Genomic DNA, 13,340 nt, shown 5'->3' with positions numbered 1-13,340 from the left:
ACTCGTAAACTGAAAATGGTCTAATGCACAGCAGGATTATTAATGAATTGGTATTTTTTCGGTGTCATGTAGGGAGTCTAGTCCGTCCTATTAGAAAAGAGAACACTCAGATATCTACTTTCAATCAGTTCGACCGGCTCCATATTGACAATACACAACTACAACAAAATACCAGCAAACTTTATTTATGTGTGTTTCAAAAATTTCTTCCGATAAGTCAAGATTGTCAAAGATATGTATTCAATATCTTGGCGAGGCTTGAGCACTTCCATATACGTGTAATGTTAACGGCCGCTAACAGCCTCGAGACTGTCTTGTTTCTCCAGTGACGCTGTAAATCCAGTTTTCATAAGCAGTAACGCTCGTATAAACTCCGGGGATTCCCTTATAGGCGCACGGCGTCGGACCGAAAGATACCACTCCCGCAACGAACCAGCCGCAAGTGTCGCATCTTTGACAGGCAAGCGGACCTCCACTGTCACCCTGTCGACGGAAAGGAACTTCGATCAAGTCATGTGCATCGTATCTGATGCGTTAGTCACTGTTCGAGTCCTAATTTGCGAGTGATAAAACGAAGTGTGTCAAAATAGTGATTCATTAAAGAAGCACTGCACACTGAATATGTAATCCTAAATTAAAGATCATTCAGGTAACTTTCGGCAGCAGACATTTTATCCAGAAAGCCACCGTATTCTAGCAGGAGCTAAAAGATTTACAAAATAATACCCATTACACTCTCGCTGCGCATCATATTTAGAGTGCAGTGACCCTTAGGAGATGCTTACGAATACAGAACCTCATAATTGCAAAAAGAGTCATGCTATGATTGGTATCTCAAAGAGTATAGTCTAGTTCAGTGGTTCCCAAATTTTCTTTTCACCTTTCCCGTGCTAGAATGAGCATTTATCGCATTTCTATAAATAGAATTGACTAACGTTCTGACACTTTTGCCACACAATCGACAGTTATAGATATAGTATACATTATCGGTAATATATTCTCAATAGTGTCCATTGCTCAACAATTGCTCAGGTACTGGATTTCTCCTAGCCCTAATTATGGCATGGAGTACCAAATGGAGAGAGTAGGACCAACTGGTCAACAAATACCTTCCGATTTACCTCAGATATAAAATTTAACTCACCGAACAACTGTCTTTTTCATCAAACAAGTCCCCCGCACACAAAACTCCCGGTTTCGTTTTCAAAAACGTTCCCAGATCCCGGAGGTACTGTTGATTGGCGTTACTGTATCCATGGATGCATACATCGGGGTCGAATACTTTGACGTCTACGTTTTGCAGAATGTTCGTTAGCTGTCGTACGCCGTTGATACCTGCATAAGACATTAGATAGATTAAGTACATAATATGGATCGGAATATTCTCGTCACACTGCCCAACCCATCCAAAGTTCAAGACACAGATTTCCAAGCAAAAAATAACAGACCTATCAACTCAGTAATAATATCTGATGATCTTCTAGGATGTGCAGAACTTCAATATACCATGGAATAGTATGTTCATATTGAATTGAGCCCGAATATTTTCTGCTGACACTCATCCGGGGTAATCGTCAGTCACTAATATCTGATGTTGTGCATATCATAACTTATGAATTACAATCTTCAGCGGTCAATATTTTAGTGGCTTTGAAAGTATAACCAAAAATATTTTACGATATGCATTTGTCGGATGGATTGTTCGGATAGGACTTGATATCACCAGTATCAGCATTTTTATATTCATTTCGAATAAAACGTTCACAAGAATAGCATGAAAGCAGGCAAGGTATGAGCATGAAGAACAAATTACTTTTCTGAATTACTTATGTAGTTTTCTTCTATTTGCAGTATTTACTCATATAAATCAAACTTTACGCTACCGGTACTATTACTTCTACTTCGTCATATTTCGTGACTCAGCTACTTTTTGCTATTTACAATTATAGTTTATCTAGTAGAAGTAATATGTTCTTCCAATAGTAGATGGAGCCTATATAGAGAGAGACCAAGACAGAGAAATTCAAGAGCTGTTTTAGGGGAGAGATCAGAATTTTCGTTCAGCTTCGTGCGAAATATGTATGAACTGAAAGTCTCGGTCAATATAATTTATCTACCGGTTACGTGGCTCATATGTGCCATTCAGGCCGCATAGTCACTCATATGACTGTTTCATCACAGTAAATACGGCTTCACAAAACATTTGCAAACATAGGATCAACCATATTTTTGAGTAAAGCGTCAATATAGTATCCGATACAACTAATCCGTGTCGCTTATCCTCCGATTAACAACGGACCTTGTACGACGACGGGCGCCATATATATCGTCCCATTTTTGGTTGAACAAAGGTAAAACCCCTGTACTATGTACTTCTACATTACACTACGTGGTCGTATCATTATGCTGTTGAAAATAGATATTTCCTGCTTGGGATGTAGCGAAACATACTGTCAATGAGAGCGTATTTATGACTGATTTTCAAAACTACTTACTTTTTTACATTAAATTCTACTTTTTCTTGAAGTAGTTTTTGGCTGATTTGAAGAGCATTACTTCTACTTCTACTTAGTGGAATTATATGTAGCTAGTTTTACTTCTACCCTAGTATGGTCTCTGATTAAGACATATGTTCCAGCAGGACAAACAGGCAAAGTTAAGGAGTTGTAATATCGTCTGTCAAACACAAATGCGTAAAATTCATTACGAACCTCTTGCTCGCTAGTATCTTCAGGCAGCAATGAACACATATTGCATTGAAGGCTGGGTAAAATCGTTAAATCTCAAGTCACTAGCTAGTAAATTGATATTTCTATTGACAATATCAAAATACTCACTGATTCCCCATCCCATCGCAATGCATGTCGAATCGTACGGCACTTCTTCACCATGTGGCAAGCAAATTGGTCGCACATAGTTACTATACACCAAGTCGTCCTTGAGCTAGATGGTAGCAAAGAACGTTCATTAGAAACATATGACCGTGCAGCAGCTATGTATAAAGCATTCGCTTAGGTTTAATGTCACCAGGACTGAAACACGATATATTTCATGTAAATCTCACCCAGAGGATAATATAATTCTTTTGAAGTCATCAACGAGTAACTATAAACACTAGTATATGTAAATAACAGTAGAGGCAGAGAATGCATGTAAAAAGCAACTTTGGCTGAAGTACCCCATTAAAAACACAAATGTGACTTATGGTCATTTGGTCAGTCCATGAGATGTAAAACAATATAGGATTGAGGAGCGACAAGGCAGAGCAATATAAATCCGGGAATAAAATCCTTGAAACAGATCATATCAAACTTTCAAGAAGTAGCATTTCTAGAAGAGGAGAGAAACAATATTGCTTTTCTCAACGTAAGCATATTAACATTAGTCAATGTGCTACCGAGTACGACGTCTACAATACCAATAAAAAATACGTAGAACGAGCAGTTCAGCTGGTCTTGCAGCCAGAGATATGTAATCTGCACAGAGATTGAAAGCAGTACCTGTAATATCGCGATGTCATGTTTCGGAAACTGATATCCCGGATAAACTATCGATTTTATCACAGAAGCTTTTTGTTTATTGAAATTATTCCTGATGTCAGCAAATCCCAAGTCAACCGTAAACTGGTCTACCTTCCGACCGTCGTCACTTCTGCAAGAAATACCACACATCAATCAGCGTTGTAACCAAGTCACAAGGTTCACGGTCACAAGTTAATCTTACGTCAAGTTGAGTCATATTCAATTCATTATCGAATCAAGTCCTAGTCATAATGTTTAATGAAAATTATCAAGTTCAAGTCAAGTTCAACTCACGTTTTTTAAACTCGTGGGTGTTATTGAATGATTCTCATTTGTAATATATTTATTTTAGTTTCTCTTAACATGTTTATTCTAACAGATAAAAGACATTTTCTGGGCCTATTTTTCAAGTGTCGGTACTGATAGACGAGACAAGTCACATAGAATTTCTTGAGACGTATGACTTAGTCGGCAAGTCAACAACCCTGGCATCTATACAAAAGCACTGAACATCGAAAGCGGGCTTTGAACAATTATTCCATTATTACGACAAGGTGAGAGTCTTTCGACTCCTTCCAATCTTAGCAATGTGTTAAGATTCCAGTGGTATTTTAAATCAATGAAATTTCTAAGAAAAAATATCCTGATCCTGAAAAGCTATATGAATATGCAGCAAATCAACTTGTAATTGCCTTGTTCAAAAAGCACCACACCTACATTTCATTGCAGAACTCAGTAATGAAGAGCTTCTACTCAATACTCAAGTAAGCTTTGCCAACTAGCTTTTAGCCATAATAACTGTGTGAAATAGCCCCCGTATCACGTTATAATAACACGGAATATATTTTCAAAGATTACACCTATTTGTTGTGTCATCGGTCACTTTGCGAATCTACATCTTTCAAACTCTAAAGTGGCAACCTCCCAATAATCTCTGGAAGCATGCTACCCATAGACCAATTCTACTTTTTGAAAGCACCTAGAGTTCTTTTCAGACATTCATTTTCTACTTCTCCTTGTGTAGAATTTGATGGCGGTACTTCTACTACTTCTACTTGAGTAGCAATGTTGACTAATTTGACCACCACTGCCTTATTGCTATTTGCAGACTGCAACAAGTTGATTACTCTCTATTTTTCAAAGGTATCGTAACCAGACATGGGGTAATCGCGATTAGTAATCGTAATCGATTACGACGATTACAGCATTTTGAAGTAATCGTAATCGCAATCGATTACATTCGAAAAAAATCCGAAGTAATCGTAATCGTAATCGACTACTTCCCATATCTAATCGATTTCTTTGTGAAAGAACGATTACTTTTTGTTTGTACAAGGACTATGACATAAACTGAATATTCGTGAACAAGAATGAGATAATATACAACGTTAGCGATAGCACAAACGTCTGATTTTCAAACGCCACTACTCATTATTACGTCAGAAGTATTAGCTCCGCTCGTCATTGCGTAAGAAGTATCCACACATAGTCAACAGACATGCGATGGACATTGTAGTGTGATTGTAAGAACACCCCCGTGGTGTATATCAGATTATCAATACACTACAGAAGCCCCTACCTCGCAGCAGGATATTGATCACCACTCTGCAAATAGTAACTTTTATGTATTGATGTTTGGCTGTGCTTAGTTAAACGCAGTTTCAACGTTGCTGCTTGGCGAGCAGTAGGCCTACGTACGCACGTACGTCGTACACCTGACAAAAATTCTGAATTTTGTACTCGTCGAATAAAACATTGCAGTTTCCACAACGAAGCATTACAAATAAACAGCTGCTGATATATATCATAACCGAGCCGTGCTTAGCCGTTTCTCGTAACAGCAGCTCGCAGTATCTGTATTAAGTTGAAGGCAGAATTTTTATGTTCACTATATCTTATTCTCATATAACTACTTGAAACGGGCGCCAATCGTTATTTCACAGTTCGTTAGTCGGCATTTGGACCTGCCGCCATAACCATCCGCTTATATAGCCTGACATGTTGTCGTGGGCTGTAGCATGTAGCTAGAATCAGAACCAACAGCAATTCGTCCCCCAGTCCAACCGTTGGTCAATTTTCAAAACTGAATTTCGTCAATAATATTGGTCATTGCATTAGATTTCTCTTCATTTTTAACCTCTCTCAGCCCCGAGTGTCAGATTTACCTGTAGAGCTTGGGCACGTAATTCATAATTATAGCACCTGGTATGTTGTTATAATTACTTTATTGTATGTTGTTAATTCGTGACCTCCAGTCTGTTGATTAATCAAAAGATATTGTACTCGCCCAAACGTAGCAGACTAAAAGAATATCTTTCGTGAGACGCACTCGCATTTTTAGTCACGCCCACCCAGCGCGGCTATTGACAATGGACGAATACCCTAAGTTTCGGCTAAGGTATTTCTTTGGTATCACATCCCGTGGAGTTGCGTGTTGGCTGAAACTGCATATGTCTTTTGGTGTGTTGTGGGATCGTGGCGCGGTAATGACCGGCTCCGAAATGCCTGTTCCCATAAAATAGCCTATGCATGTTTTTTCTTGAGGGGGAGAGGTATGCATTTCAAATCCAGCTATCTACTGGAGCAGGGGTCACCAACCGTTTTGAAACATAAAGCTACTTCTTGTGTAGTGTGTACTGATTATTGCGACGACCGACGGGTTACCACTTACTCCCGTGGTTTATCCGTGCTCAGTTGGATTTCTTCACTTAGAGTAAGACAATCAGAGCACTGGGCCGGGTTTCCGCCCCTTACCAAGAACAAAAAACGCTCACTCGCTGGGACTCACACCAGCTCCTCCGGGCTCAGTTGCGTTGCTGCAGTGCGCGCCAAAGCGCTAATCTCCGCGTCGAGACTCGGGAATATTAACTATAAATTCTCGCTGAGCCGCCGCGTGGGCGAAGACGAGCAATGTCCCGAGCGACTGCGTTCGTATGTTCCTTGGGGTCGGCCGACCCATGTTCAACTGCTGCTCATATGGAACCAGCTTCAACTTTCAAATCTTTCATTTGAATATTTGCTACAGCGACCGCGGGCGACTCATTTGGTCCGCGTTGGTGACCCCTGTACTAGAGACATTTGAATCGCGAAGCTCGAACAACATTTTCAAGAATTAATTAAATTCTCGAAAATACTCTATAATTTATGTTGGTTTACGAAATACTTTTGAGTCCCCTTCGAGCACGCTCCCCACCCTATTAAGGGATTTGGGGTGCGGCAGGTACAGACCTGGCAATGATGCAAATCGTTGGGTGCGACAAATGATCCCAATAAAGTTGGGCAATTGGTATATTATGACGTAATAAGCAAATGACGCATGATGTATATCTCATTAAGCCTTTTCATCGCAATCCTTGTATTGTCTTCCAATATATCCTTTAAGATTATAGTCCTAAGAAGCAAAACAAATGTAATCGTGAGTAATCGTGATTACTTTTCCAATGTAATCGTAATCGTAATCGACTACTTCCTGATTTTGCTGTAATCGTAATCGTAATCGTAATCGCGTGATTCTGAAGTAATCGTAATCGCAATCGATTACATTCATGAAGTAATCACCCCATGTCTGATCGTAACCATGCAGTAGCGAAAAATTTCAAAAAGACAAACAGCGAAGCAGTCTCATATTAAAAGAAATTTGCAGCACTGCAAACAAATAGCCTATGAACCAACGCATGACGATGACCAAGATTAACGTTGAAGGAGAAACTAATTTACAGGCAGCAATGTTACAATTCAAGTGTAATGTGGTCAAGTGTTGTTGAGTTTTGACTAATTGAGCATGTGTTAATTTGAAGGCAATATGTGACACGGCCCTTATATCATGATCGCGAAAGATAGCTTATAAATGAAGTTTTGCACAGATTTGTAATACCAATTCCACTTTGACTTCAGTCAGCGGCGTAACTTGCAATTTTGAAAACAGTCTTGGACCACTAACATCTTGAATGCGAGTTCAATCAGCTATGACCACCAAAAGAAGTCTTCATACTCATGTTCGGTTATCCATCGGTTACGTATTTTTTCTGGGCGGCTGTCATCATTTCAGAAAGTTTCGTCAATGTACACAGCAGGTCTGAGCCTAACGATGTTGTATTACATGCACCCTGCCAAAACAGCAGTTCGCCACTGTGTCAGGCATCAATCCTGGTGATATAATCAAATCACGGAAAGTTTAATGTTCCGAGGTTCAAAGGTTCTAGACCAGTGGTTGCTGAGCCAGAGTCACAGGTCCCACTGACACACTCTACTCATACATTTATGATTCGTGATAACATGCATGCATTGGCCATCGTACATCGTGTGCAGTGGATACCCAGGGTAGGTTTGGCTCGAAGCTGAAACCCCCTCATTCTAATATGCCGATTCTATCTGCAATATGTATTAGCTTGTTCGGAATTAACCAACTGGTATCACACTGTTGCGTTTCGACCGAACAATACAAGGAAACAAAACAAGTAACACTGATTTGAAATAAATATTCATCATATTGTTCTAGTTTTGCGTGAAATCACATTTTTATAGCTTTGTACTCATTTTGTGCACCACTTATCTATAGTAATATATTAGATGCGTAGTTAGATATATGTTATATGTCCTAGATGTTTTATGATTCAGGAATATTTTGGGGTTCGCGAAGGTTCACGTAAGTGTTCCCCAGGTTACTAAAGGTCAAGATCCACTATTTTAGACTTAATGCCATGAGAAAGTCATAAATAATATTCTTACTGCACACAATGAGCTGCAGTCAAGATATATTTCTTCGATATCACGACTCCGCCACAGTAATCCAAAGCATTGAATAACGCCTGTTTAAGAAGTAGTAGTTAGTTGCGATTACAGATTAGTACACCGCATCGACATACCATCCATGGAAAATCCCCTCGTATCGAATCGTCACCGCCAATGATTCTGCGACTGTATTCGTAACTTCTCGCCGCGGGCCTATCGCACCAGTTGCCAAACGGCGATGTCTTTACGCAGCATTGAGACGGGTTCTTGAATCGCCGTTCTTGGCCGTTTGGACACGATACTGTCGGAATGATGTGAAGCATTAGCATGCAAAAATCTTTCAAGTATTTAACAGGCTTGTTCTACAAATCTGTATTAAATCCTAATCAGACCTGAAGGTAACGGACCGAGATAGGACATTTCAACCCAGCCTATCGACACATGCCACATTGAATTCCATTGCTTGTCCTTTAATGTTATCTTTTATTACTATTCATCCAGTGAGCGAGCCTCTTATTTACATGCTTCAATTCAAGGTAGCTATCTGTTCAAAAGAATACTCCAACTCGTTTCGACACCCTTCCTCATATCATAATCTGTGTTTTGACCTGAAAATATTTCAATAAATGACAAACTGACGAATCCTGAACCGATTGACATTGTGCTGTTTCTTTCTTTTGTGGTAACTATGCCCGTTGCCCATGTTAGAGAACACAGCGTTGTAGAGACGTAAAGTTTTAGGAACGTGGTTGTTAAACGGTGTAGCCTCTTTTGTCTTGATATAGCATTCTTGCGGCCCGCGGTCTCTACAAAATTTGAAAAGTGGCCTGACAGCCGTTTTGAGATGGCTGCCCCAGAGTTAGACGTAACATATGGGTCTTTAATGCTCAAATATTCCGAATGACGTCAGCTCCAAAATATGACAATGGTATAATGCATGGTTTGCAACATCATGTTCAAAGATCATGATTTTTGGTCCTTGACTAGACATTCTGCTTTAAGCAGAACTTGGCATTTTTAAAGTGTGAAATTCTAGTAGTTTTGTGACGTGACGTTTCATACCATTAATTTACTTGAATTCAATTTCTGAGTTTACGTGACTTGGATATTAAAACACGACTTGTAGTAGAACATTTCTGCAGTTTAGTAATTCACATACGAGACAGGCACCTGAACCTTGATGAACAATATCTCAGGATTATTCACCCCTCATGACACAAGTTCAGTTCTAAACCACATAAAGATAATTTTGTATTTTTGCGACCACACCCACTGCACTGGACCTTGTGACAATGTTGTAGGTTGATCACGACTTCACATAAATGTAATTTCCGCTAACATGTCGATTTAAAACTCTCAGTGGAAAGAGACATATAATTTTAGTACTCAAATTGTTTTGTCTTACCTACGGTCAATGATATTATTAAAAGTGAATGCATATTACCAGTAGCACAGTCTTTATCGGCCTTGCAAGGTCTAGTCTCATATAGTCCAGTCGAAGCAATCAACCTCTTTTCAATTCCATGACCACAAGTTACAGAACAGTCCGACCAGCCACCTGCGTAACACAGCCACATATTGCCTATAAGTTAACATATTGAATATCTGGTACGTTGTCATTTCTATGTTCTTCCCGCCTTTGAAAGGACCACATAAGTTACATCTATATAAGGATAAAGGACTGATATGTGAATCAGTTTACTCGGACTACAAACTATGATAACAATCAATAACATTTGCTATTTTGATAAGGATTGGCGTTTCGCGTCTCTCACAGTCTGGTACACGACTGACTGCTGAATACCCCAGTTGTGAACCAAACTGCGTCTTGAACAACCGGTCTTCCATATCCGATGAATTTCTTGACAATGATAGTGGAACAATCATATAGATACGTCTTTCAAAGAGCATTTTAATCACCTAGTTCTGTACGACACCTATATTTATTTTAGCATGTTGAGAATTGCGGAGATCTAGAACTAACACCTCACACAGCTATACGTTTGGCATGGAACACAAATTTTGCAGTTTTCAGGAAACAAAAACAAATGTAGCCTACGTGGCACAGAGGAGTTCCATTTTTAAGGATGGAATGTAGCAATAAACACATACTAGTCTGGCACAGGTCCTTGTTACATTCGCGTGACTGCTGCGAATCGCCCACACATCGTTCCGACACCGGGCAAGTTCTCGTTCTGCTCTGCTGACCGGTACCGCACGGTTTGTCACAAACAGTCCACTGAGTCCAAGTGTCCCAGTCAGCTTGTACGAAAAAAATCAATGATAATGAGGCTTCAAACAGAGTTAAAGAATTGGAAAATTTCCAGTTTCCACAAATTATATTAGAATCGGAATTATAGCTAGTGTACAGTTTATTCCGAATTCGACATGAATTATACCCATATCTACACATCTTTCCAAATTACATTAGAACAAGAATTACTGAATTCGTGAAAATTGGGAAATTGAATATATTTTAGTTCACATCAAAAGTATGAGAAAACCTGAAATTAGATTATAATTAAAATTCGAACATAGAAACATTTCATCAATTAGATTTGAAGTAGAATTACAGCAAAGCAACATTTCAAAAATTACGGCATTTCGCTCTACTTAGCCTAGTTATACAACTAGAACTAAAATTATCTAGCCATTCAAGTCTGGCATCAAAGAATTTGACGATTATTATTACGAGTGATGTGGGCTGGACTATGTAACTTAGCACCTTGACCCCATCTTTGACCCCTAACTTGACCCCTAACTTGACACATTGATTAGCACACGAAACGATGCAAAACGTACGGCAGGGTTGTAATGACTCGAGTCACGATTTTTTGGTGACTCGACTCCAGTCATATTCTCAAATGCGTAGAATGACTCGACTCGAGTCAATTTTTGTATAGACTCGACTGCTACTCAAGTCATTGCGCACAACTCGAACCAAGACATTGACTCGACACTAGAACGGCCAAGACAGACATCTCATTATAACTTCGAAGAATAGTAAGTTACCACATTAGCGGTATTTCGCCTATCGGACCTGATTCTTGGAAAATAGTACCAGAATCTGTTAAGACTGAAGAAAATTGCTACATCACTAATTCGAGCCATTCTATATCAGTCGAGTAGAGTTGAAAAAAGTATTTTGAACCGGATTAAACTGAAAACTGAACAGGGACATAATGACTTGGACTCGAGTCAAAACACTATTGACTCGGACTCGACCCTCTACTAGCTGACTTGGACTTGACTCGGTGGTGAATTGATAACGACTCGACTTGATTCGAGTCAGAACTATGCTAGTGAGATTGACTTGTGCCACGTAACCTTGCGACTTGGTTACAACCCTGACGTACGGCATCCCATTCTTTTGGTGTGATAAAATTATTATTAAACTGATACGAGGGATACATACATCATATAAAATGATTTCCGTTTCAATTATGAGGATATGGAGCGATCGGTCATCGTACTTGTTGCGCAACTGATAATAATACCTTACAAATCATCTTCCCGCACTCACCTTCACACGGCTGTATTTCACAAGTTATCGTTTCCCTGTCGTCTCCGGGACAAGTGCCTGGTATTGAACACGTCCGTGTACGAGATTTTGTCCCACGATCACACGTCTTAGTGCACTTGTCATAATCTCCCCATCGACCCCATTCGCCTACACCTGATCGTGGAACATAAACAACTGCATCAAACAGCTCCCAATCTATTTGATCAAGATTGAGTGCTTGAATGATTGGATTTATAATTGAGCACCGCCTAATATGATTTCTTAACTATAATAATAATTGGAGCGCAGAGTTTTAATGACTCGACTTGACACGAGTCATTTTCTTAATGACGCGACACTGAACGGAAAACACAATGGCTCGAACTTGAGTCTGAACACGATGACTCATAATCGATCCGCTGCTCCCAGACTTAAACTCGGGCTTTACTTGGTGATGAATTGAAAATGACTCGAATTGGTTTGAGTCATAATTACTTACTTAAGTACTTGAACAGTTGTAACTACAAGATGAGATAGACTTGTGACTTGGTTACAACCGGGCCATATTTTTGACAGTGGCTATTTCACAGTATGTTCTTTCGTACAGTTTGAAGTTGATTCATCATTATCGTGATGTTCGTTACTGATGAGAAAATTATACTATTATTTACTGGAGAGTACATATGACATCAAGGTCATAGCTACATAATTTAGGTCTCCATTTGCTACCTTCAAAAGGAATAAATAATCACGCAGTATTAACCACTCTATTGATTTGTTTCACTCACCCGCACAATTCCCAACAGGTCATAGCACAAGTGTGCATATAATATGGACAATGCCCATTCATTTGCGATGCTTGCAGTCAGTTCGGATATTCGATAATGAAACCATAAAATTTTTGCTCAAAATGAAATTAATACCATAAATATTTATTAAAAATCAGTTCGACCACTGGTGTTTCCATTTAGATACCATAAAGGCGAGGCTTCACCTTGGTGAGTGTCATCATATTCTTCAATTGAACCGCAACAGCACGATACCAATTGCTTAGTTACAAATGAGCTATAAATATTGAAGGTGGATTTAGCATTTTAGAAAGTTGGGGTTAAGGTTTTGTACCCTAACCTTTGCCATGTACACCACTTCACACGAAGTACAACCACAAAAGTCACAATTCGACTACCGATACCGTTCGGGAGTAATAGGCTGCAACCACTGAGGACCAAGACGGGTGTACCATCACAGATGATGTGTGTGAGTGCAGTGTGTGTACCGGCCTCCACGGAAACCCTGAGACTGGCTCATGGAAGCCCTAGTATCCGGTGGGACACGGGTTCAGAGCCACTGTGGTAGAGTCAGAACTACAATCAGGTTATGTCATATGTAGGTATTTTTACCAAAAAATGAAAGATATTGACCTGAATAAATCAAAATTTTGATATTTTTTCACCTTAAATAACCTAATTTTGACAAAATTTGCCATCATGCATGTAATTTAGGTTTTTCACGCCTAATGTTAGAATTGTCCTACTTATCTTCATGTCTAGTTGGACTCGGACATTTGGCGGTTCCCATTCGCAAAA

At 39.4% G+C, this 13,340-nt stretch overlaps 1 protein-coding gene across 2 annotated transcripts in view; it reads right to left on the bottom strand.

Moving 5' to 3' along the window:
• Positions 1-104: 104 nt before the first annotated feature.
• The window catches only part of LOC145445978 (uncharacterized), a 31,354-nt gene continuing 18,118 nt past the window's right edge, over positions 105-13,340 (bottom strand). For both annotated transcript variants that reach the window (XM_080324159.1, XM_080324158.1), the window contains exons 7-15: positions 11,776-11,928; positions 10,365-10,514; positions 9,697-9,810; positions 8,387-8,553; positions 8,250-8,329; positions 3,501-3,651; positions 2,838-2,943; positions 1,145-1,335; positions 105-483 (exon numbers count right to left, since the gene is read on the bottom strand). In XM_080324159.1, the coding sequence (XP_080180285.1) occupies positions 295-483; positions 1,145-1,335; positions 2,838-2,943; positions 3,501-3,651; positions 8,250-8,329; positions 8,387-8,553; positions 9,697-9,810; positions 10,365-10,514; positions 11,776-11,928 (1,301 nt within the window). In that variant the 3' untranslated portion in view covers positions 105-294. The remainder of the gene's footprint in view (positions 484-1,144; positions 1,336-2,837; positions 2,944-3,500; positions 3,652-8,249; positions 8,330-8,386; positions 8,554-9,696; positions 9,811-10,364; positions 10,515-11,775; positions 11,929-13,340) is intronic.

Source organism: Botryllus schlosseri, chromosome 9, assembly GCF_051294905.1.
Source record: "Botryllus schlosseri isolate E-star chromosome 9, Bs_hap1, whole genome shotgun sequence".
Classification (NCBI taxonomy): Eukaryota; Metazoa; Chordata; class Ascidiacea; order Stolidobranchia; family Styelidae; genus Botryllus; species Botryllus schlosseri.
Note: the sequence above shows the minus strand (reverse complement) of the source record. Positions and strands in the feature narration are given on the sequence as shown.